Source organism: Salvelinus sp. IW2-2015, linkage group LG36 (assembly GCF_002910315.2).
Source record: "Salvelinus sp. IW2-2015 linkage group LG36, ASM291031v2, whole genome shotgun sequence".
Taxonomy (NCBI): domain Eukaryota; kingdom Metazoa; phylum Chordata; class Actinopteri; order Salmoniformes; family Salmonidae; genus Salvelinus; species Salvelinus sp. IW2-2015.
The window spans coordinates 5,879,839-5,905,762 of NC_036875.1; the positions used below are offsets into that span (position 1 = coordinate 5,879,839).

General features: G+C 42.3%; 1 protein-coding gene across 2 annotated transcripts in view; it reads right to left on the reverse strand.

Annotated features, from left to right (window-relative positions):
• The window catches only part of tbc1d4 (TBC1 domain family, member 4), a 128,607-nt gene that overhangs the window by 34,488 nt on the left and 68,195 nt on the right, over positions 1–25,924 (reverse strand). The window contains exons 10-14 of one of the 2 annotated variants that reach the window (XM_023981806.2): positions 21,117–21,245; positions 19,538–19,600; positions 16,045–16,280; positions 13,380–13,532; positions 201–349 (exon numbers count right to left, since the gene is read on the reverse strand). In XM_023981806.2, the coding sequence (XP_023837574.1) occupies positions 201–349; positions 13,380–13,532; positions 16,045–16,280; positions 19,538–19,600; positions 21,117–21,245 (730 nt within the window). The remainder of the gene's footprint in view (positions 1–200; positions 350–13,379; positions 13,533–16,044; positions 16,281–19,537; positions 19,601–21,116; positions 21,246–25,924) is intronic. The other variant, XM_023981807.2, reaches the window with a different exon arrangement.

Here is a 25,924-nt window from a genome sequence, read left to right on the forward strand (position 1 = left end):
TTACGACTTTTGCCAGCGTGAGCAACTTTATTAAGTGTTCTCGGGCGTGAAAATAGAATTTAACTAAATTTTACACTGAGCAGCGCCAGCCTCTCGCGGAGCCGTGCTGCTTGTGCCTAGGTTTCATTGAAATAATATAGCAGCGTCTCACACTGCAAAAATGACTTGTCCAGTGTAGCAGGCCTGTTACACACACACACCTGGGTGCTGCATGGATGTGGGCTTGTTCATGGGCGAGGCGACCCGCAGGAAGATCTTCTGTCTCCAGGACACTTTGCGGAGGTTGAGGGGTGCACTCACACTGTCACTGCTGCATCCAGATAGAGTCCTCTTCCTGCCCTCCCCATTACTGATGGGCAAGGGAAAAGGATAAAGAGGGAGGGGGGGGGGGGTTGAGAGAGAGAGAGGAGGGGAGAGAGAGCAAGAGAGGGAAAAGGAGGGAGAGGGAGCGAGAGAGAGAAAGAGAAGAGGGCATGTCACAAATACAAAGGCACGTAAACAAACACCCACACACACACCTAATCTCAACACTGAGACAGACAGATGCTAATCAACAGAATCTCCCGGTTAGTACTGCAGAAGGGTGTGTGATTAAACCACCAAGACAAACCAAAAAGGAACACTTCTCACAACAAATAAAACATTGATTGAAGACTGATTCACACATAAATATTGATTAATAAAGCAGAAATTAGTACAGTTGATCCATAATTAGTACATATAACGAGAGCAAACATCAAGACACAGATGCACTGTTACATGGATGTTTGGATCATTTCCTTGGGAAAGAAAAAGTTGCGCTTGATGGGAGAGAGGGGAATAGGGAAAGGAAGCTGATTGATCTATTTCAAGACTATGATTCCGTCTGAAATGGCACCTTATTGTGCAAAAGTAGTGCAATATATAGCAAATAGGGTTCTATTTCGGACACACCCTGTTTCTCAATTGTTTCTCACACCAAAGGTTAAAGCCACACTCTGTAACATGTGCCTACCATCAAAGAGTGGGCCACCGACAAGATAAACTGTCTTTAAATGTCAAAGAAATGTAGACATGACTTGAAAACGTCTGCAGTTAACACTAGACAATACATTTCAAAATATGTAACCTTGCGTAACCCTGGATCAGATGACAACTGGTACTCGGATTAACAAAATACTGTCTAGTCATGAGGCGCTTACTTCACTGCTCAAGAGACCCGAGTAGAGAATAACAGGAAGCGACCTCAGAGCGAGGTCAGGGCTACGGGGATACTGTTGCTGAGACGGTGGCGGTGCCCCCACATCCTATAACAGTGTTGCATAATTTTGGGAGGTGGTTCGATTTGAGATTGTAGCGCAGCTCTGGTTTCCATGTGGTCAGGAAGTGAAAAAACTCCCCATTCCTTAATGATTACAAGCATACCCATAACATGATGCAGCCAACACTATGCTTGAAAATATGAGAGTATGAGAGTGGTACTCAGTAATATGTTGTATTGGATTTGGCCCAAACATAACACTTTGTATTCAGGACACATAGTTCATTTCATTGCCACCTTTTTTGCAGTATTACCTTAGTGACTTCAAATCAAATTGTATTTGTCACATGTGCCGAATACAACAGGTGTAGACCTTATTGTGAAATGCTTACTTGCAGACCCTTAACCAACAGTGCAGTAAAAAATAAAATAAAAAAGTAAAGAAATTAAGTTACATTTTTTAAAGTGTGACAATAATATAACAATAACGAGGCTATTTACAGGGATTCCCGGTACCGAGTCAATGTACGAGGGTACAGGTTAGTCGAGGTAATTGAGGTAATATGTACATATAGATAGGGGTAAAGTCACTATGCATAGATAATAAACAGCGAGTAGCAGCAACGTAAAAAGGGGGTGGGTCAATGCAAATATTCCCGAGTAGCCATATGATTAGCTGTTCAGGAGTCTTATGGCTTGGGGGTAGAAGCTGTTAAGAAGCCATTTGGACCTAGAGTTGGTGCTCCGGTACCGCTTTCCATGCGGTAGCAGAGAGAACATTCTATGACTAGGGTGGCTGGAATCTTTGGCAATTTTTAGGGCCTTCCTCTGACACCGCCTGGTATAGAGGTCCTGGATGGTAAGAAGATTGGCCCCAGTGAGGTACTGGGTCGTACGCACTACAGGAGGGGTCTGAGCACGCACCCCTGAGGGGCCCCCGTGTTGAGAATCAGCGTGACGGATGTGTTGTTACCTACCGTTACCACCTGGGGGCGGCCCGTCAGGAAGTCCAGGAATCAGTTGCAGAGGAAGGTATTTAGTCCCAGGGTCCTAAGCTTAGTGATGAGCTTTGAGGGTACTATTGTGTTGAACACTGAGCTGTAGTCAACAGCATTCTCATGTAGGTCTTACTTTTGTCCAGGGATTGCAATAGAGATTGCGTCATCCGTGGATCTGTTGGGGCGGTATGCAAATTGGAGTGCGTCTAGGGTTTCTGTGATGATGGTGTTGTGAGCCATGACCAGCCTTTCAAAGCATTTCATGGCTGCAGATGTGAGTGCTACGGGTCGGTAGTAATTTAGGCAGGTTACCTTGGTGTTCTTGGGCACAGGGACTATGGTGGTCTGCTTGAAACATGTAGGGATTACAGATTCGGTCAGAGAGAGTTGCCAGTTGGTCAGTGCATGCACGGAGTACACGTCCTGGTAATCCGTCTGAATGTTAAAGGTCTTACTCACATCAGCTACGGAGAGCGTGATCACACAGTCTTCCGGAACAGCTGTTGCTCTCATGCATGCTTCAGATTTTCTTGCATCGAAGCGAGCATAGAAGTAATTTAGCTCGTCTGGTAGGCTCGTGTCACTAGGCAGCTCGCGTCTAGGCTTCCCTTTGGAGTTCGTAATATTTTGCAAGCCCTGCCACATTTGACGAGCGTCGGAGCCGGTGTAGTAGGACTCAATCTTAGTTCTGTATTGATGCTTTACTTGCTTGATGGTTCGTCGGGGCATAGCGGGATTTCTTATAAGCATCAGGGTTCATCCCAAAGGTGTTCGATGGGGTTGAGGTCAGGGCTCTGTGCAGGTCAAGTTCTTTCACACCGATCTCGACAAACCATTTCTGTATGGACCTCGCCTTCCCCAAACTGTTGCCACAAAGTTGGAAGCACAAAATCGTCTAGAATGTCATTTTATGCTGTACCGTTAAGATATCCCTTCACAGGAACTGAAGGGGCCTAGCCTGAACCATGAAAAACAGCCCCACACCATTATTCCTCCTCCACCAAACTTTACAGTTGGCAATATGCATTGGGGCAGGTAGCGTTCTCCTGGCATCCGCCAAACCCAGATTCTTCCGTTGGACTGCCAGATGGTGAAGCATGGTTCATCACTCCAGCGAACGTGTTTCCACTGCTCCAGAATCCAATGGCGGCAAGCTTTACACCACTCCAACCAACGCTTGGCATGTGTGGCCTACCACTTCGCAGCTGAGCTGTTGTTGCTCCTAGACGTTTCCACTTCACAATAACAGCACCTACAGTTGACCGGGACAGCTCAAGCAGGGCAGAAATTTGACTAACTGACTTGTTGGAAAGGCATCCTATGACGGTGCAACGTTGAAAGTCACTGAGCTCTTCAGTGCGGGCCATTCAGTACGGGCCATCTACTGCCAATGTTTGTCTATGGCGATTGTATGGCTGTGTGCTCGACTTTATACACCTGTCAGCAACGGGTGCGGCTGAAATAGCCAAATCCACTCATTTGAAGGGGTGTCCACATACATTTGGCCAGGTAATGTATTTCCAAAATGTATTTTTATCTTATGTCCAAAAATGAAAATGCAAAATAATAATAATAAATACACAGAATCCAAAGAATTATAAATATACACAATAAATGTCTCAAGGCTTGAACATCCTTTAACCCGTCTCCTCCGCTTCATCTACACTGATTGAACTGGATTTAACAAGAGATGATGCATCATAGCTTTTCACCTGGTCAGCCTGTCATGGAAAGAGCGGGTGTTCTTAATGTTTTGTACACACTGAACAAAAATATAAACGCAACACGCAAAGTGTTGGTTTCATGAGGTGAAATTAAAGATCCCAGACAATTTCCAAAAAGCTTAATTCCCTTAAATTTTGAGCACACATTTGTTTGCATCCCTGTTAGTGAGCATTTCTCCTCTGCCAAGATAATCCATCCAAATGACAGGTGTGGTATATCGAGAAGCTGATTAATTAAACAGCATGATCATTACACAGGTGCACCTTGCGCTAGGGACAACACTCTAAAATGTGCAGTTTTGTCACACAACACAATGAGATAATGGATGGGCTGGACATGCCGAACATTATATTATAGTATCCAATCCTCGTAACCATGTTTGCCAGTGACAGTTTCATTCCATTCAAATATTTTTGTTCATCAAAAAGTTCAGTAATAGGCCCATGTAATTCCAGTTTATATTGCAAGGGCTGTTTCATTTGGGGAATGCGCTGTCAGTGTGTCGGTATATTGTATATATAATACAGGGCATTCAGAAAGTATTCAGACCCCTTCACTTTTCCCACAATTTGTTATGTTACATCCTTATTATGAAATTGATTAGATTTCATCCCCCCTCAATCTACACACAATACCCCACAATGGCAAGGCAAAAACAGGTTTTTAGAAATGTTTTGCATATAAAAAATAAACGGAATTATCAAGTATTCAGACCCTTTACTTAGTACTTTCTTGAAGCACATTTGGCAGCGATTACAGCCTTGAGACTTCTTAATTATAAAGCTACAAGCATGGCACACCTTTGTGTGGGGAGCCTATCTCATTCTTCTCTGCAGATCTTCTCAAGCTCTGTCAGGTTGGATGGGGAGAGTCGCTGCACAGCTATTTTCAAATCTTCCAGAGATGTTTGATCGGGTTCAAGTCCAGGCTCTGGCTGGGCCACTCAAGGACATTGAGACTTGTCCCGAAGCCACTCCAGAGAAGTCTTGGCTGTGTGCTTAGGGTCGTTGTCCTGTTGGAAGGTGAACCAGGCACTGCAACACCTCCTTCAGTAGAGAGACTCTACCCTTGCTCCATCCAATGATTGCATCTTACAACTTATTATCCAATAACTACTTCGTCTTTGAGTCATTTATACACAAAGTCCACAATACCCTGCTATGTGCAGATAGTATACATCCCCTTACCCTTTAAGAATGGTCTACCATATAGCCAGTTATGCAGGTTTTAACGAATCTGTGGCCACCAAACAGATTTTCACAGCAATGCTAAAAGAAGGACAAGTTCAAAACGAGATGCTATAAGGACAAAACTCTTGATGCTGCAATAATGAAAATATCTCAAAAACCAAGAGGAATTTCTAAAAACTCACCCAAAGAAGAAAAACAACCGTCTTTTACACCAAGCGCAACGTGTTCAGAGAAAATGAACGCAATCCTGAAAAAGCACTGGCATATTCTGCAACCAGACGGCAAAAAATCACACACCTCTTCATGGAACCCTCACTGGTGGTCTATAAGTGTGGTCGCAATATTGGAGATAGCTTGGTGAGATCCGACCTACCCCCTGAGCCCACACAGACACCCATTTCTACAGCTTATCAGCATACACCTAATTTGTTCCCCCTGTTGATGATGCTTAATATGCATTATGGTTGAACAAAAAGATTACAAAAATGAAATGGGAAACAATTAAATATATATGTGAAATTGAATTAAACAATGTATGCTGATGCTATGATTATGTACACACTTCAATTCTGTTTCCATATGATAACAATAGTAGTCAATATGCCATAAACTACTGTTTAAAAAAAAGTTTCACTCAATTAATTCTAATTAACTTAATAATTATGACACACCCCTCACTATTGTCATTGGTTCAAGCGTTCATGACATTACCCTGAGGAAGGCACAGTGACGCTGAAACGTTGGGGATTTACCCAATACATTTCTGGGAGTTAATATATAGAGTGGCACAGTGATGCTGAAACGTTGGGGATTTACCCATACGTTTTTTGAGAGTTTAATATATAGAGTGGCACAGTGATGCTGAAAAGTTGGGGATTTCCCAATACATTTCTGAGAGTTAATATATAGAGTGGCAACAGTGATGCTGAAACGTTGGGGATTACAATCCGTTTTGAGAGTTAATATATAGAGTGGCACAGTGATGCTGAAACGTTGGGGATTTTACCCAATACTTTTCTGAGAGTAATATATAGAGTGGCACAGTGATGCTGAAACGTTGGGGATTTACCAAAATACATTTCTGAGAGTGAATATATAGAGTGGCACAGTGTGCTGAAACGTTGGGGATTTAACCAATAAATTTCTGAAGGTAATATATAGAGTGGCACAGTGAGCTGAAATTTGGGGATTTACCAATACATTTCTGAGAGTTATATATAATAGAGTGGCACAGTGACGTGTGAAACGTTGGGGATTTACCCAATACATTTCTGAGAGTTAAATATATAGAGTGGCCAAGTGGAGGCTTGAAACGTTGGGGATTACCCAATACATTTCTGAGAGTTAATATATAGAGTGGCAAAGTGATGCTGAAACTTGGGGATTTACAATACATTTTGAGAGTAATATATAGAGTGGCAAGTGACGTGAAACGTTGGGGATTTACCCAATACATTTTGAGAGTTAATATATAGAGTGGGCACAAGTTGACCGCGAAACGTTGGGGAATTTACCCAATACATTTTCTGAAGGTTAATATATAGAGTGGACAGTGACTGAAACGTTGGGGATTTCCAATACAATTTCTGAGAGTTAATATTATAAGTGGCCACAGTGATGCGAAAGTTGGGGATTTACCCAATACATTTTCTGAGAGTTAATATATAGAGTGGCACAGTGACGCTGAAACGTTGGGGATTTACCCAATACATTTCTGAGAAGTTAATATATAGAGTGGAACAGTGAGCTGAAACGTTGGGGATTTACCAATACATTTTCTGAGAGTTAATATATAGAGTGGCACAGTGACGCTGAAACGTTGGGATTTACCAATACATTTCTGAGAGTTAATATATAGAGTGGCACAGTATGCTGAAACGTTTGGGATTTACCCATAACATTTTCTGAGGTGAATATATAGAGTGGCACAGTGATGCTGAAACGTTTGGGGATTTACCCCATACATTTCTGAGAGTTAATATATAGAGTGGCACCAGTGACGCTGAAACGTTGGGGATTTACCAATACATTTCTGAGAGTTAATATATAGAGTGGACAGTGAGCTGAAGACGTTGGATTTTACCCAATACATTTTCTGAGAGTTAATAATCTAGAAGTGGCACAGTGAGCTGAAACGTTGGGGATTTACCTATAACATTTTCTGAGAGTTTAATATATAGAGTGGCCAGTGACGCGAACGTTGGGGATTTACCAATACATTTCTGAGAGTTAATATATAGAGTGGCACAGTGAGACGTGAAACGTTGGGGATTTCCCATATTTCTGAGAGTTAAATATATAGAGTGGCAACAGTGACGCTTGAAAGTTGGGAATTTACCCATAATTTTCTGGAAGATTAATATATAGAGTGGCAGCAGTGGACGCTGAAACGTTGGGGATTTACCCAATACATATTTCTGAGAGTGAATTATATAGAGTGGCAACAGTGATGCTGAAACGTTGGAGATTTACCCAATACATTTTCTGAGAGTTAATATATAGAGTGGCACAGTGAGCTGAAAACGTTGGGATTACCCAATACATTTCTGAAGTTAATATATAGAGTGTGGCACAGTGATGCTGAAAGTTTGGGGATTTACCCAATACATTTCTGAGAGTTAATATAATAGAGTGGCACAAAGTGATGCTGAAAGTTGGAGATTTACCCCAATACATTTCTGAGAGTTTAATATATAGAGTGGCACAGTGACGCTGATAACGTTTGGGGGATTTACCCAATAAATTTCTGAGAGTTAATATATAGAGAGTGGCACAGTGACGCTGAAACGTTGGGGATTTACAATACAATTCTGAGGTTTAATATATAGAGTGGCAACAGTGACGTGAAACGTTGGGGATTTACCCAATAACATTTCTGAGAGTTTAATATATAGAGTGGCAAGTTGAGCTGAAAGTTGGGGATTTACCAATACATTTTGAGAGTTAATATATTAAGAGTGGCCAACAGTGATGCTGACACGGTTGGGGATTTACCATTACATTTTGAGAGTGAATCTTCTAGAAGTGGCCACAGTGAATGCTGAAAATTTGGGGAATTTCCCAATACATTTTCTGAGAGTTAATATATGAGTGGCACAAGTGGACGCTTGGAAACGTTGGGGATTTACCCAATACATTTTCTGAGAGTTTTAATATATAGAGTGGCACAGTGACGCATTGCAACGTTGGGGAATTTACCCATACATTTCTGAGAGTTAATATATAGAGTGGCACAGTGATGCTGAAACGTTGGGGATTTACCCAATACATTTCTGAGTTAATATATAGAGTGGCACAGTGATGCTGAAACGTTGGGGATTTACCCAATACATTTCTGGGAGTTAATATAGGGCGGGCTTTCTGGGCGAAGTGATGGTCTCTCTGGGCAGAGTGCTGGGCTCTCTGGGCGGAGAGCTCGGTCGTAGTGCACATTTTCTTGAGCGCTCTTCATTTATTCTAAAATAATATTGACGGCTACTTCTGCCATAGCTCGGGCCACACATCCTCTCCTGTTCTTTAAGTTGTTAGTTCCAGTGTGTATTATTGTCTTCGCTCCTATTAAAGTGTCCTCAAATTATTTTGAGGGCGCTCTGGGTCGTGGAGCACCATATTTTTCCTCACCTTCATGCCAGGTAGTAATTACCTTCCCCATAGATGTTTGCCGTTGGAATCACAGAGAATGACTCCAATCTCAGGTTGTTCTTGGAGCTGAGCTGAGAGTGGTGGTTGAGCTAGCAGAGTAGGGAGGTTATTATTTGTTGGAGAGGGATCTGAGGGAGGAGGGTTGGGGGTTGGGGGTTGGCTGCTCCATCTCCACATTAGTGCTGGTGGAGAGCTGGTCCAGGACTTGTTCTTTTAACTACACGAGTTGGGAAGGACCATGGTGGAATTGGGCTCAGGTGATGTGGGCATTCCTTTGACTGTGTCCTCTCTGTCTTTGTTCATTGGGGTGGAGCATGCATTTGTGATGTTGTAATGTGATCAGGGACTGGTCATTTTTTCCACTCTGCTTCGCGACAGATTTTTGGGGAAAAAGATGGCTATAAAGGTGAACAATTACTGTCCAATTCAGGTATATGTTTACTGAGAGATACCAGAGGTGCGTTCAACAAGGGAAATAGTTTGCAAATACTGGCTATCATATTCCATTTGTTTTGTGTTAGCCGTGATTGTTCGCTAACGTTAGCTGTTTCGGGTCTAAACTGCCACAAAAAATAATCAAGTGACCATTTAGACTTTCTACTATATTTAGTAGGAATAGCTACGTCATTTTGAGTTTCAATATTGTCACTAAAAAGCCACAGTAATCCTTACTAAAAGTATCCGTTTGATGTTTCACCGTAACATTTTGGAATGTTCATTCAAATCGTTCAACTAAAATTGTTACTCTGGCAACATGTTTGCCACAAACAGAAGCCTTGTTGAACTCGCCACTGATCACATTTTTTTTCTTCTGGTTCTAAAAAAAATCTGGGTTTTTTTGCCAACGGACCCTTTTTCATATGCATTTGTAGTGTTTACATAGGGCAGAGTGCTATGTTGTTGCGCAATTGGTTAAAAAAAACTGCAGGTTAGTTAATGTGACCTGGTCTTGCCACCAAATAATGTTTCTGGGCTCTCCCTTTGTTGCTTCAGTTTGTGGCGTGTTTTGGAATGTTCTGACGGATAAACAAAGAGGCGTGGTGAGACTTCTACTGCTGTTGCTACTGCTCTTGCTATTGCTGATAGTTCCATTGTTATTGTTAGAATAGTTATTGTTTTGAAATGGCCTGTTATAAAATCAACATGCAGGTGCAGATTTTCTGGTATCTAGGATGGTCTACTGAATCCCCGTTTCCACTGGCACTTAAAATTAAGGGCCAAATTCCAGCTGGCTCGAATGGAATTCTCAAATCCGAGCTGGGTCGAGGGAAACCTGGGCCGGCGCAGCCGGTTCACAACTGGTGCCAGCTCAATTAGAATTGGGGCTGGTGATGCCAGTACTATGCAACCACCAGCTAACTGATCACTGCTGGATGCTGACACCACGTTTAGCTAGCTCATCTGGGCGTGTTGCTGTTAGCTAGCACATGGACAAGCAGTACTGCAGTAGTCAGACATGACACGAATTACCACCATAGCTGGATCCTTCATTTAGTTTTGCACTACACAATTCACTTTTACGAGAACAGTCAGCCCTCGAATGCTAGCTACCTTACGTTAGCAACTCTAGCATTAGAGTTGAAACAAGATACCTAGCTAATGTGAGCTAGCAGGAATTTTAGCTGGCCAGGTCGCAATGAAAGCTAGCTAGCTACAGTTGAAGTCGGAAGTTAACATACACTTATGTGACTTACGAGTCATTAAAACTCGTTTTTTAACCACTCCATAAATTTCTTGTTAACAAACTATAGTTTTGGCAAGTCAGTTAGGACATCTACTTTGTGCATGACACAAGTAATTTTCCAACAATTGTTTACAAACGGATTATTTCACTTATAATTCACTGTATCACAATTCCAGTGGGTCAGAAGTTTACATACACTAGGTTGACTGTGCCTTTAAACAGCTTAGAAAACTCCAGAAAATTATGTCATGGCTTTAGAAGCTTCTGATAGGCTAATTGACATCATTTGAGTCAATTGGAGGTGTACCTGTGGATGTATTTCAAGGCCTACCTTCAAACTCAGTGTGTCTTTGCTCGACATGATGGAAAAATCTAAAGAAATCAGCCAAGACCTCAGAAAATTATTTTGTAGACCTCCACAAGTCTGGTTCATCCTTGGAAGCAATTTCCAAACGCCTGAAGGTACCACGTTCATCTGTACAAACAATAATATGCAAGTATAAACACCATGGGACCACATAGCCATCATACCGCTCAGGAAGGAGACGCATTTTGTCTCCTAGAGACAAATGTACTTTGCTGCGAAAAGTGCAAATCAATCCCAGAACAGCAGCAAAGGACATTGTGAAGATGCTGGAGGAAACAGGTACAAAAGTATCTATATCCACAGTAAAACGAGTCCTATATCGACATAACCTGAAAGGCCACTCAGCAAGGAAGAAGCCACTGTTCCAAAACCCCCATAAAAAAGCCAGACTATGGCTTGCAACTGCACATGGGGACAAAGATCGTACTTTTTGGAGAAATGTCCTCTGTTCTGATGAAACAAAAATAGAACTGTTTGGCCATAATGACCATCGTTATGTTTGGAGGAAAAAGGGGGAGGCTTGCAAGCCAAAGAACACCATCCCAACCGTGAAGCACGGGGGTGGCAGCATCATGTTGTGGGGGTGCTTTGCTACAGAAGGGACTGGTTCAATTCACAGGAAGTTTCAGTCAGGAAGTTAAAGATTGGTCGCAAATGGGTCTTCCAAATGGACAATGACCCTAAGCATACTTCCAAAGTTGTGGCAAAATGGCCAAGGCCAGCCTATCCCAACTAAAGTACACACGCAGGCACAAACACTCCTTCTTGTCACACTGAGACAGAAAGAAAAACTTATATAGACTGCTAATCAACAGAATCTCTGTCTGTAATGCAGAAGGGTGTGTGATTAAACCTTCAAGACAAACCTAAAAGGAACACTTCACAACAAAAAAAAACAGACCGAAGAGCGATTCACACAAATATTGATTAATAAAACAGAAATGAGTACAATAGATCCATAATTTGCACGTAAAACAAGAGAAAACATCAAGACATAGAGGCAGCCATTGTTACATGGATGTTTGGATCATTTCCTGATTGATCTATTCGTAAACCGAAAACAAGGGTTTCAGACAGTATTCTTCTGTTTGGGCTCTAATGAATACACCCCAGGAGTAGGCCTCCTAGACACAGTTTTGCATCTTCCTCATTAAAGGTTAGGATTGGGGAGGAGAAGCTGATCCTAGATCTGTACCTAGGGTAAACTTTATTCTGCAGCCAGACGGTAACCACCTGAGACTACTGAAGCTGTGAACTTATCTTTACCTGGGTGATGCTAGGTGTGCTAAGATCCAGTATCGCTACAATTAATTAACAGCTAATTAACTAGCCTTGGCTGTAACATTAAGAACTCGAGGGCCTGAGGGATTTGACAGTTGAGAGAGAGCAAAAGAGCGCGAGCGCGAGAGAGTTCAGCGGAGTAACTGGTCATCAGAAGACGAGTCCAAAGAGGGACGACTCACATTTCAGAAGGGAAAGGTTAACCTTTTTGAAAATGTCTAGATGTGTCACCTCCTGTGGGGAATGTAGATGTCGAATGGAGCTGGGAGAATTGAAAGGTGAATTCCTGGTTTCTAGGCCGAGTGAACCAGGGAATTGTTCAGTAGGCACGAAACTGAAGAAAATGTTCAGAAACAGAAAGTCTGAACTTGTCCAACTTGTTTTCGTTTTCTTTTCTGTTGTACAACATTTAGCTGCGGTGTGCCCTAATGAACTGCACCCAGGAGAGCAAAATGAAGGAGGCAGATCTATTCACAATCAATCCCTTTTAGTGCGCTATAGACATAATACAGGTGGTGCAGGGAAAAAGGCCGCCATGGTGCATCACCCAGGTGGGTCCTAGATAGTGATGTTGGATAGGGTGAGTTAACCCGAAAACCATCTTAAGGGACAGTGAAAGGATCCATAGACTCCATAGAAACCACCTTTAAATATCTCAACCCTAAACAAGTGAAATAGATCACTTAAATTGATCAGACATGCACAGTCGTAGCTAGTGTTACAAGCATGTAATAAAACAGTTGAAGAGTTAATGGTTTAAGCAAGAGGCTTCAAGAGACAGGCTACAACTCATATCACTGCATAATGATGAAACAGAAATGTCCAGAATAGTGTTGCATGGGTTGGACTCTAGACTCTGCAGAATGTGTTGATGAAACACAGGATTGACAATAGGTGAGTTAAGCTGGGAATATATACACAGTTTTGGTTAAATATAGGACTGTGAAGATTAGCATCGACATGCATACAAAACAAGACAAGGAGCATATCAGCGTCCACCCCTACTTCAGAAAAAAATGGTAGAACCCAGCAATAGAAGGTGTGTGAATACTTTATGAAGGCACTGTAGATATAGGCAGGGCCGAAAAGCCACGTGTTAAAAGATTTAGGTGGATGCAACGAATAACTGCTGCTGCCATCCCACCGACAAAACATGCCCCCCAACCAACCCTTCCTCCCATTTTCTCTGCCATCCCTGGCCGGTAATTCAGGTGTGGTCAAAGCAGGGGGGCGAGCATGCACCCCCTCTCACCTCCAGAGGGTCCTGGTGTCGGCCAAAGACCCCATGGACCCGAAGGAGCCCTGGTAAAAGCTTTTCAGGAAACTGGGAGCGGAGAAGGAGGAGGAGAGACTGAAGTTGGACTCGCTCTCCGACACGCTGCGCGTTCTCGAGTAGGACACGGGGCTGGGATGTGTTCAAAATAAAGAAACGAAGGTTATTGTGGAATAAATGTGGTCTGGATGCAAAATGAATGTTCTTAAAAATAAAAAAAGAAGAGTCATGCCATGGGCTGGAGCCTCTTAGGTGACATTATGATGTTGACTGTGTTTGTAGGGTCTTTTGTGTAGGTTGTGTTCTTTTTTGTGTTGTGAGTGTGAAAAAGAATGTTACTCAGCAGAAACTAGACCCGATTGACTCGTTTTAAAGGGAATCAAATCAAATCTGTTATGGTGGGAAAGCCATTCACATCATGTAAAATAGATGACATTGTTGATGTAGAACAGATGATGGGTGCATAAACGATTTGTCAGTTCGTGACATACTCATTCGTGTGGACTTTCCATGACGGTTAGTTTTGGCGTCTTAAAGCTGAAATCCACATAAGGAGAACAGTGTCACTGTTCACCCCAGCACATTTGTTATTGTTTTATAGATGCAATGTAGGAGAGGAGCATCCAGCATCCTGTAAACGTATATTTTAGTACAGTAAATACACACCAGCATCCTGTAAACATATATTTTAGTACAGTAAATACACACCAGCATCCTGTAAACATATATTTTAGTACAGTAAATACTCTGCTGTTCTATCACGTGTGCAATGAAATCCGAGGGGAAAAACTGTGTTACTTGTCTAAAGTAACTTCCTTGCTGTTGTAAAATGGATGTGGCAGTTTCACCACTACAAATTCCAGCTTAACAACAAACTTAAAAACAAACTTTCCATCAATATTTCAATAACAGTAGCCGTCAATGTGTCATTGCGAGCATTAGCCCCTAAAGAACATATTCCACATTCAAGTACAATATGAGGTGCTATTTTATAAAAGGCCCTATGCCAATCTTATTTACATCACAAATAAAGCATGTTTCCTCATCACAAGATGCTGTATATACACAAAAGTTGACTAGGGCAAATCACCAGGCTAGAATGAGAGAAGCTTCAGAAGTAGGTCTGCATCTACACACATAGAAATAGAACAAACAGAATAGTCATTCAATTTCTACGCCTGTGCACGGTGCTAAAGTGCCTTCAGAAAGTATTCATGCCCCTGGAATTTTCCACATTTTGTTGTGTTATAGCCTGTCTATATAAGGTCCACAGTTGACAGTGAATGTCAGAGCAGAAACTATAACATGAAGTCGGTAGATCTCCGAGATAGAATTGTGATGAGGCATATATCTGGGGAAGAGTATAAAACCATTTCTAGAGTGTTGAAAGTTTCCAAGAGCAGAGTTGTCTCCATCATTGGGAAATTAAACAAATATGGAACTACCCAGACTCTGCCTAGAGCTGGCCGTCCAACCAAACTGAGCAACCGGGCAAGAAGGACCTTGGTGAGGGAGGTGACCAAGAACCCAATGACGACTCTGACAGAACTACAGAGTTCCTTGGCTGAGATGGTAGAACCTGCCAGAAGGACAACTGTCTCTACAGCACATCACCAATCTGGGCTTTATGGGACAGCAGCCAGACAGAATCCACTCCTGAGAAAAAGGCACATGGCAGCACGCACGGAGTTTGAAAAAAGGCACGTGAAAGACAGAGCATTAGAAAAAAACGGTTCTGTGGTCAGATGGAGAAAACAAGGCACAGCTCATCCCTAGCGTGGTGGTGGCATGGTGGTGGTGGCAGCATCCTGTTATGGGGATGCTTTTCAGCAGCAGGGACTGAGAGACTGGCAAGGATAGAGGAAAAAATGACTGGAGCTAAATACAGGCCAATCCTTGATGAGAACCTGGATCAGAGTACAAACGACCTTAGACTGGGGTGAAGATTTACGTTCCAACAGGACAATGACTGCAAACACAAAGCCAAACAAACTCGGAATGGCTTCAGAACAATGTTAAAGTCCTTGAGTGGCGAGCCAAAGCCCAGACTTGAATCCCATCGAAAATCCCCATCTAACGTATCAGAGCTTGAGAAACTCTGCAGGGAAGTATCTAAGAAAATCGCCAAATCCAGATGTGCAAAAGCTGATACAGACATACCGAAAACGACTCAAAGCTGTAATCGTCGCCAAAGGTGCTTCTAAAAGTATTGACTCAGGGATGTGAATATTTATGTAAATTCGATATGTCATCTTCAATAATTTTGCAAACATTTCTAAAAACCTGTTTTCACTTTGTCATTATTGTGCGTAGATAGAGAATTTTTTTTGGGGAATCCATGTTGAATTCAGGCTGTAACACAACAACATGTGGAATAAGTCAAGGGGTGTGAATAAGTCAAGGGGTTCACTTTCTGAAGGCAGTGTAAATGGAACTCCCAATTACTGGAACTGAATAGAACCAAACTATTGGGGCCAGGGTCCATTTGGTCCATCTTTATCTCATTCTAGCCACGTGGGAAGGAAGTGACATAAGGATAACAGGAAGTGAAGTGTGTTGCGTTGCGTTGTGTGTGTGTGTGTGTGGTGGTGTGCTTCGTGTCATGGCCTGCTGGGTAATGTTGTTTCTTTGTTTGTTTGTTTACCTGCTCTGCAGTAGTTCGGGGTTGACAGACTGCTGCCTACGGAGCAGGGCCTTGCTGTGGGTACCAGTGCCCCCCTGCTGGACTCCCTGGGTGGGCGCGTCGTTGAACGAGATGCGCTTCTTCACGGGCAGGTGGCTGAAGGTGTGGGCACGCCGCCGGAACTGGAGGGCATCTGGGTCGTCGTCAGGGAAACCAGGGGGTGTGCCTGGTGGGGAGTCGCTGGGAGAGTCGTCCGCCTGGAGGGGACAGAGTGATGAAGATGAGGATGATGAAGAGATTGATGACTTGCAATGTACATCGGAGACCATTAATACACTTCCTGGCCCCATTAACCAGGTCCCAGATCTGTTTGTGCTGTATAGTCAACTCCTATTGTCTTTGGCATGCAGTAGTTGGCTATACAGCACAAACAGATCTGAGACCAGAATAGTGTTGCATGAGGTGGACTCTAGACTCTGGAGAATGCATTGAGGTGCACACAAGTTAGACCAAATGACACTCTAGGATAGAAATCAAACACAGCTAGAATACAAAACGTGTCGCTATGATACATAACAAATCCTGCATCAAATCCAATCTGATTCCCGAAAACTAAAATACTTAAGCAATACAACTTCCACACTCGATTCCAAAGCCAACAGGTCTGCACTTACCGACTACTAGCAAGTGTCCTCACTCAGTCAATACGGTACAACTCCACACACTCCAACTCTCTTAGTCCTATTCCCTGACGCCTCTGTGCCTCCCCATGCTGCTCCACTCATCTATTGTAGTCTAATAAGCTGCACCCTGTGACTCACTGCATCACACTACAGGAGGCAAGGCCTTACGCAGCTCCGTTCCAAACCAAACCCTCCATCCCTCCCTACCCTTACGCTGTCGCCGACTCCCTCTCACACATCTGACATGTAAGAAAAATGCAGGGCTACCTTGAAAAAGATAGCTTGGCCTCAATTGGTCTCCCCTGCCTAAATAAAGGTTAAATCAATGCTGGTACAGTCACTCCACATAGCTTGCAGAGAGGTTGGGGGCGGAATTATTCCTATGTTCCTCAAACCTAGTCAGTCCATTCAGCGCTGCCACAGACCAACAATGGCTTTGGGATATGGCTCAGAGGTATGTTTGTTTGGTTTGGGACTAGGCCCGTTTCACATTGTGAAGAGGCTAGTATAGGCCCCTCCAGTTCCAGTGTCGGAGGGCCTGTTTACAAGGAAGTGTAGAGGAAGTATTGAGGCATTGCTCAGCAGACCCAGAGCTGGACACATCCCGTCTCTGTTTCCTACCCTGGCCTCTGTGTCCGGAGACTGTCCTCAGATCATAGTAGAGGCCTCACTCAGCTCAAAACACAGGTCCCGGGGCCAGGGGGTAACACACCACAGAGAGACATACATAGATACAGACACAAAGACAGACAAAAACATAGACCCACAAAAACATGCATGTACACACAGAGTCCCAGAGACAAACACGCACGAACACACATGCGCACATGCGCACACAGTCAGCTGTGGGAAAAGGCCACTAAGGTGAATAGAATAAACACATCTGACACCTTCCTTGATTTTGGAGAGATGTGCTTGCCCCATGTGCTGAGTAAGAATATATATATAAAAAAATATAAAAAATTATATGACCGGATAATGAGTGAAAGACTGGTAGATTGGGAGAGGGAGGGGAGGTATTGTTGTTGAGTAATACTTTATTTCCATGTTCAAGGTTGTTGTGAACTGTGAGCGAAGGTGGTAACTTTGCAAACTAGTTGTAGGTGCTTGTGATGTACATCTCGTGATGTTTTTACAGGAGAAAGCAAACTCACTCACACTTCCGGGGCATGTGAGGACTCATGTGTTTGTGTGTGTGGTCCTACTATGATTTACAGCAGGGATCATCAACTAGTTTCAGTAGTGGGCCAATTTTTTCTTGAGTGGATGGTCAAGGGGCGAGAACATAATTACAAATCATTTGTAGATTGCAAATTGACCGCAAGAAACCCAAACAGATATAACATTTGGCTAAAACATAATAATTTCAAACCTTGCTTAGATTTGTATACGATCACATATATCTCTTAATTATGCGTGGGAATAGTTTGTAACATATTTACAAAATTAAAATCAGCCTTTTAAGTCCAACAAGTAAACATTTTTTGGGGGGCGAAATAAAATCAGTTGGGGTCAGTTTGGGAACCCTGATTTAAGGTATAACATGTACCCTCCCTGTCTCTCCCCGCCCCTGCCCATCGCCAAAATATCTGACGGGAGGGGGGGGGCCAGAGGGTCGACATCACACCCCCGTCCCACATTTTGCATCGTTGTGACACTAGAGTGAACAACTCCGCCATTAAACAACCGTCCAGGCTACGTTGGAAAATACATTTAGGAAAAAACCTGGGAATATTCACGTGGCAGAAAAGATAATGAACCTATATATTTTTATAATACAATCTTTGAGAACTAAAAAATCACCAAAATAAAAGCTAGACAGTAAGGGAGAATTTTTATTTTTTAACAATATTCACTTTGTTATTATGTTTCAGAAAAACAACACATTGCTAGTAGTTCTCAAAGATTGTATTATAAAAAATATATAGGTCCATTATCTTTTCTGCCCTGAATATTCCCAAAGTTTTCCAGCATTGTATTATCCATGGCAAAATTAATAGAATTGCAGGAAACGAGCATTAAAACGGCACAATTTTCTCTCAGCTCCATTTCAGAATATGTAAAATTGCAGGAAATTTGCTTTAAAAACTGGAACATTTTCTCTCAGCTGCTTGGCAAAATCTGTAGAATTGCAGGAAATTACCTTTAAAATATTTTACATTTACATTTTTGTCATTTAGCAGACGCCGTAATCCAGAGTGATTACCAGTTTGTGCATTCATCTTGAAATAGCAGGTATAGTTTGTGCACTTTTCCTCAATAAAGTAACTATTAGCAAAGTCAGCACTAGAAAACAAACAAACAAAAAAAGCTCAGCTCCATGGGAAAATGTGTAGAATTGCAGGAAATTGGCTTAAAAATGCTCAAATTTCTCTACAACGCAAACATGGGGGCCTCTAAAATGTAGCCACATGGACAGCAGGCCACACTCATTGCCAAGCCCCCCACCTAAGCCCCTTTTTGCTCTCCCACCTAACTGGCTTTTTCTTTTTCCACGGAAAGATGTGTAGCAACATTCAGTACAGTAGTTCCTATGTGATAATTTCAACAGCACAAATTGAACAGAGAGGGAGAGGGGGGAATGAAAGGGGCAGAGAAAGAGGGAAAGAGGGAGAGAGAGAGACTGCTACCATCGAGTGAGATGCTCTGGGAGGGGGAAAGAGAGCGGTTGAGAGAGGGTGGAAGAGAGAGAGAGGTAGGAGAGAGAGAAAAAATATATATATAGAGAGAGAAAGAGATAGGAGGGGGGAAAGAGAGAGAGGGAGAGAGAGACACTGCTACCATCGAGTGAGATGCTCTGGGAATTTTCCCATTCCATATGGAATACTCACTCTCTCAAAGCTCCCCCCCATGCTTCCCATGCTTCCCAAGCGACCTCTCATCTGGTTGGCGCCCTGAGGAGACAAGAGATAAATATTGCTGATGTAAACGTATGAACTTTTTGTGATCCGTAATGTCAAAGGTCACACTGAAGTCTAACAAAACAACCCCCACAATCTTTTTAGTGTCAATTTCTCTCAGCCAATCATCAGTCATTTGTGTAAGTGCTGTACATGTTAAATGCCCTTCTCTATAAGCGTACTGAAATTATGTTGTTGATTTGTTTACTGTGAAATAGCATTTTATTTGGTCAAACCATTTGAAAAAAAAAGTTTACTAAGGGTTAGCAGCAGGCTGATTGGTCGGCTGTTTGAGCCAGTAAAGGGTTCTTTGCAGCTTGATGAAAGAAAGCCAGTCAACTGTCATGACTGGCTTTCATGGGCTGTCATGTGCCATTCAATGAGGAGTATCTTCCGTCTGGCCACTCTACTATAAAGGCCTGATTGGTGGAGTGAAACAGAGATGGTTGTCCTTCTGGAAGGTCTTCCATCTCCACCTAGGAACTCTGGAGCTCTGTCAGTGACCATCGGGTCACTCTGACAAACCATCGGCTTCTACCTGACCAAGACCCTTCTCCCCCGATTGCTCAGTTTGGCCGGAAGGCCAGCTCTAAGAAGAGTCTTGGTGGTTCCAAACTTCTTCCATTTAAGAATGCCATTGTGATATTGGGGGCCTTCAGTGCTGCAGACTTGTTTTGGTACCCTTCCCTAGATCTGTGCCTTGACACAATCCTGTCTCGGAGCTCTACTGACAATTCCTTCGACATCATGGCTTGGTTTTTCCCCCGCCCTGCACGGTCAACTGTGAGACCTTATATAGACAGGTGTGTGCCTTTCCAAATCATGTCCAATCAAATGAATTTCCCATAGGTGGACTCCAATCAAGTTGTACAAACATCTCAAGGATGATCAATGGAAACAGGATGCACCTGAGCTCAATTTCGAGTCTCATAGCAAAGGGTCTGAATACTTATGTAAATAAGTATTTTTATATATATAATAACTCCCTTCATTTTTTTTTAAATAATACATTTGCTACACATTTTTAAAACCTCTTCTCGCTTTGTCATCATGGGGTATTGTGTGTAGATTGATGAGGAACCTTTTGTATTGACTCAATTTTAGAATAAGGCTGTAACCTAACAAAATGTGGAAAAGTCAAGGGGTCTGAATACTTTCTGAATGCACTGTATTCTAAGGATATGCATTTACAATAGTAACAGATGGCAGCAAAGGTTTCAGATTCATGGACACCTGACAAACACCAAGACAAGAAACAGGGTGAGACATGACACAGATATTTGGAACCCTTGAGAAGATATTCTCTAGCGATTTGATCAGACACAGAAAAAGACAGAAAGAGAAGGGCAGGGAAGGAGGGGAAAGAGAGAAAGAGACCGGCTGATAGACAGAGAGCGAGAAAGACAGAGACAGTGAGAGAGACAGGACAGACTTAATAGAGATAGAGAGAAAGAGAACAATAAATAGAGACCTATAGATTAAAAGACAGAGACAGACATAGTGGTAGTACCCGTGAGAAAATGTTCTCCAGTGAGCTGGTCAGCGAGCTCTTGGCCTTGTTCTTCAGGATGTCCAGTTTGAAGCGGCCGCCCGTCGCCGCTGTGCTGTCCGCTGGTGCTGTCGTGGTGTTGGGGGTTTTCTGGTACACACAGATAAAGGTCAAAGGTCAGAGGTTACGCCACTGTCGAAAACACTACAACAACCTGGTTCTATATGGGGCAACAGTGCTGTTAAATGCAGAAACAGTCAGGTTCCAAGACAAATGCAATATAGCATAGAAAAGAAAGTGTAAAAACTATTTCTTCAAAAATTCAATCATAGTCCAAACCTGTACGATTCTGTGTATAACACAGAACTTGTGCACATAGTTACAAAGAACTTTCAGTAACACTTCATAATACCGTTCAGTATAAGCCATTTATAAGGCATTCATAATGTTTAACATTAGTCCGTATAAACCATTTACTCAGCCCCAGTCAAGTATTTTTGCAGTCCCTAATCTAAAGTGAGGCCTATGTATACTTTATAAATACTTTACACACTACCGGTCAAAACATTTGGAACACCTACTCAATCAAGGGTTTTTCTTTATTTTTACTATTTTCTAAACTGTAGAATAATAGTGAAGACATCAAAACTATGAAATAACACATTATGGAATGATGTAGTAACCAAAAAAGTGTTAAATTATATTTGAGATTCTTCAAATAGCCACCCTTTGCCTTGATGACAGCTTTGCACACTCTTGGCATTCTCTCAACCAGATTCACCTGGAATGCTTTTCCAACAGTCTTGAAGGAGTTCCCACATATGTGACCAGATTCAGGAAACTACAGTGGTTTCTCCTTTAAAAGTTGCGAGTTTACACCGCGGGACTTAGAGGTACCCAGCGTCACGGCTTCATTGCTCCAGACCACCGCAAGGGGAGTTAGAGCACTCATTATACATTTGGGTCCCAAGGTTTTTATATGACCAATCATATCGAGTGGTTCCAATGATGAATTTGACGCAAGCCACCCGTCCCTGGTGACTTTCTTCAGCAAAGATGGCTGACAAAACATTACGGTGGAAGCAAATGTAAGTAGTTATAACGTCATAACGAGTCAAGTAAAAACTGTACAATTGAGAGGAATATGTTATTTAATGTAGAGACAAACGTTTGTGCATATTCTTTTGTCATGAAGTTAATTTACGAAAATCGCTATTTAGAAAGTTAGCTGACTAGCTAACATTAGCTAGCTAGCTAGTGTTAGGAGAATTAATTTGTAATTCGTGTTGTTTAATGTTTTAGGGACTAGCAAACCAGGCTGTCGTTTTGTGAAACAGTGGATGTAAAGAATCTAGCTAGCTAAAGCATTTACTGCAAAATGAATGTACCTTTGTGTAAGCTTGCCTTGCTTATATTTGCCATGCAATACAGCTGAAGTAACATAGCTAGCTAACTATTTATTTGCTTATTGTGTAGCAAATAAAAAAATAACTGTATGACTATGGATGTGTAGCTAGCTACAGTATGTAGCCGATCTGTGTATGGACCCTAAAACTTTTGGTATGAATATTAGTTCAGAACCTATCTATGAACCTCAGCTATCATAGTTGTTGTATCGACTTCAAGTCTGACTGGCATTAATGAAGCCTATGGATTGAGTTGAATATAATAATTTTATTGTGCCAAGGATGCAAGTCCTATATACATGTACTGTAGTTATTATCACGCATGAGATTCCCACATTGTAGCCTGTACATTGAATGTATTCACTGATCATGTACTCTTCCTTGACAAATAAAGGTGTGGTGTTCAGGGATGAATCTCTGAGACATTCTTTTTCAGTCATATCCAATACCATGTGTACCAAACTCCATTCTTTGAATGATGCTGTGTCTACATGCACTGTATGTATCACAATTATACACTTCAACAGTGTTTACCACTCCTGCTCGTGGGACAAGTATGATTACACATTGTAACTATGCAAAAGACTAGAAACATGATTTAAGTAAAGGCTGATTTGTAATTCATATATACAGAAATACACCCATGCCTATCTAACTCCCTTCATCTGCATTAATCTGAGGACACAGGAGAGTATTTCAATGAGATACTTAATTTCAGCACGTGGAGAATGTGAAACGCTTTATTGAAAGAAGTTCATTATCCAGGTGTTATAAATAAATCATATATTATAATTATTATAATTATAATATCATATTACAAATACAAGTTCAATCTGTACTTCAATGCACATTTGGTGTGCATTATTAAAAAAGAGGAAGAAAGAGGTGGGGAGAAAGGTGTAGAAGACAGAAAATGAAAGAGGTAAAACAGAGGAGCAGGGAAGACAGCATATGATTAATGATTTACAGTACTACCCTAATATTCTCTCAGTTCATCACAACTACATAGAGTGTCTTGCGGTGTCTCCTAACCAGCCTTGGGCTCCCAGTCGGCCCGAAGGTTATCTTAAGAGCGGGTGAGGTGGTGATGACAGGACTGGCTTCCTCTCTCACATCAAAACATACCTGCAAACGAGAGACAGATGCATAGAGAGATACAGTCAGAAGTCAGAAGTTTACATACACTTAGGTGGTAGTCATTAAAACTTGTTTTTCAACCACTCCACAAATTTCTTGTTATCAAACTATAGTTTTGGCAAGTTGGTTAGGACATCTACTTTGTGCATGACACAAGTAATTTTTACAACAATTGTTTACAGACAGATTATTTCAACTTATAATTCACTGTATCACAATTCCAGTGGGTCAGAAGTTTACAGTCGTGGCCAAAAGTTTTGAGAATGACACAAATATTAATTACACAAAGTTTGCTGCTTCAGTGTCTTTAGATATTTTTGTCAGATGTTACTATGGAATACTGAAGTATAAATTATAAGCATTTCATAAGTGTCAAAGCTTTTATTGACGATTACATGAAGTTGATGCAGAGTCAATATTTGCAGTGTTGACCCTTCTTTTTCAAGACCTCTGCAATCCGCCCTGGCATGCTGTCATTAACTTCTGGGCCACATCCTGACTGATGGCAGCCCATTCTTGCATAATCAATGCTTGGAGTTTGTCAGAATTTGTGGGTTTTGTTTGTCAACCCGTCTCTTGAGGATTGACCACACGTTTCTCAATGGGATTAAGGTCTGGGGAGTTTCCTGGCCATGGACCCAAAATATTGATGTTTTGTTCCCCGAGCCACTTAGTTATCACTTTTGCCTCATGCTGGAAAAGGCATTGTTCGTCACCAAAATGTTCCTGGATGGTTGGGAGAATAGCTCTCGGCTGTGTTCTTTGGCAAAATTGTGAGTGAGCCACTCCCTTGGCTGAGAAGCAACCCCACACATGGTCTGAGGATGCTTTACTGTGGCATGACACAGACTGATGGTAGCGCTCACCTTGTCTTCTCCGGACAAGCTTTTTTCCCGGATGCCCGAAACAATCGGAAAGGGGATTCATCAGAGAAAATGACTTTACCCCAGTCCAATCTCTGTAACTTTTGCAGAATATCAGTCTGTCCCTGATGTTTTTCCCTGGAGAGAAGTGGCTTTCTTTGCTGCCTTCTTGACACCAGGCCATCCTCAAAAAGTCTTCGCCTCACTGTGTGTGCAGATGCACTCACACCTGCCTGCTGCCATTCCTGAGCAAGCTCTTGTACTGTGGTGCCCGATCCGCAGCTGAATCAACTTTAGGAGACGGTCCTGGCCGCTTGTTGGACTTTCTGGGCGCCCTGAAGCCTTCTTCACACACAATTGAAGTTCTTGATGATCCGTTAAATGGTTGACGTAGGTGCACATCTTACTGGTAGCAATATCCTTGCCTGTGAAGCCCTTTTTGTGCAAAGCAATGATGAAGGCACGTGTTTCCTTGCAGGTAACCATGGTTGACAGAGGAAGAACAATGATTCCAATCACCACCCTCCTTTTGAAGCTTCCAGTCTGTGATTCAAACTCAATCAGCATGACAGAGTGATCTCCAGCCTTGTCCTCGTCAACATCACACCTGTGTTAACGAGAGACTCACTGACATGATGTCAGCTGGTCCTTTTGTGGCAGGGCTGAATGCAGTGGAAATGTTTGGGGGATTCAGGTCATTTCCATGGCAAATAGGGACTTTGCAATAAATTGCAATTCATCTGATCACTCTTCATAACATTCTGGAGTATATGCAAATTGCCATCATACAAACTGAGGCAGCAGACTTGGTGAAAATTTATATCTGTGTCATTCTCAAACCTTTTGGTCACAACTGTACATACACTAAGTTGACTGTGCCTTTAAACAGCTTGGAAAATTCCAGAAAATGATGTCATGGCTTTAGAAGCTTCTGATAGGCTAAATTACATAATTTGAGTCAATTGGAGGTGTACCTGTGGATGTATTTCAAGGCCTACCTTCAAACTCAGTGCCTCTTTGCTTGACATCATGGGAAATATCAAGAAATCAGCCAAGAAAAATTTCCAAATAGACTTCCACAAGACTGGTTCATCCTTGGGAGCAATTTCCAAACGCCTGAAGGTACCACGTTCATCTGTACAAACAATAGTACGCAAGTATAAACACCATGAGACCACGTAGCCGTCATACCGCTCAGGAAGGAGACGCGTTCTGTCTCCTAGAGATGCACTTACCTTGGTGCGAAAAGTGCAAATCAATCCCAGAACAACAGCAAAAGGACCTTGTGAGATGCTGGAGGGAAGAGTACAAAGTAATCTATATCCACAGTAAAACGACTCCTATATCGACATAACCTGAAAGGCCGCTCAGCAAGGGAAGAAGCCACTGCTCCAAAACCGCCATAATAAAGCCAGACTAAAGT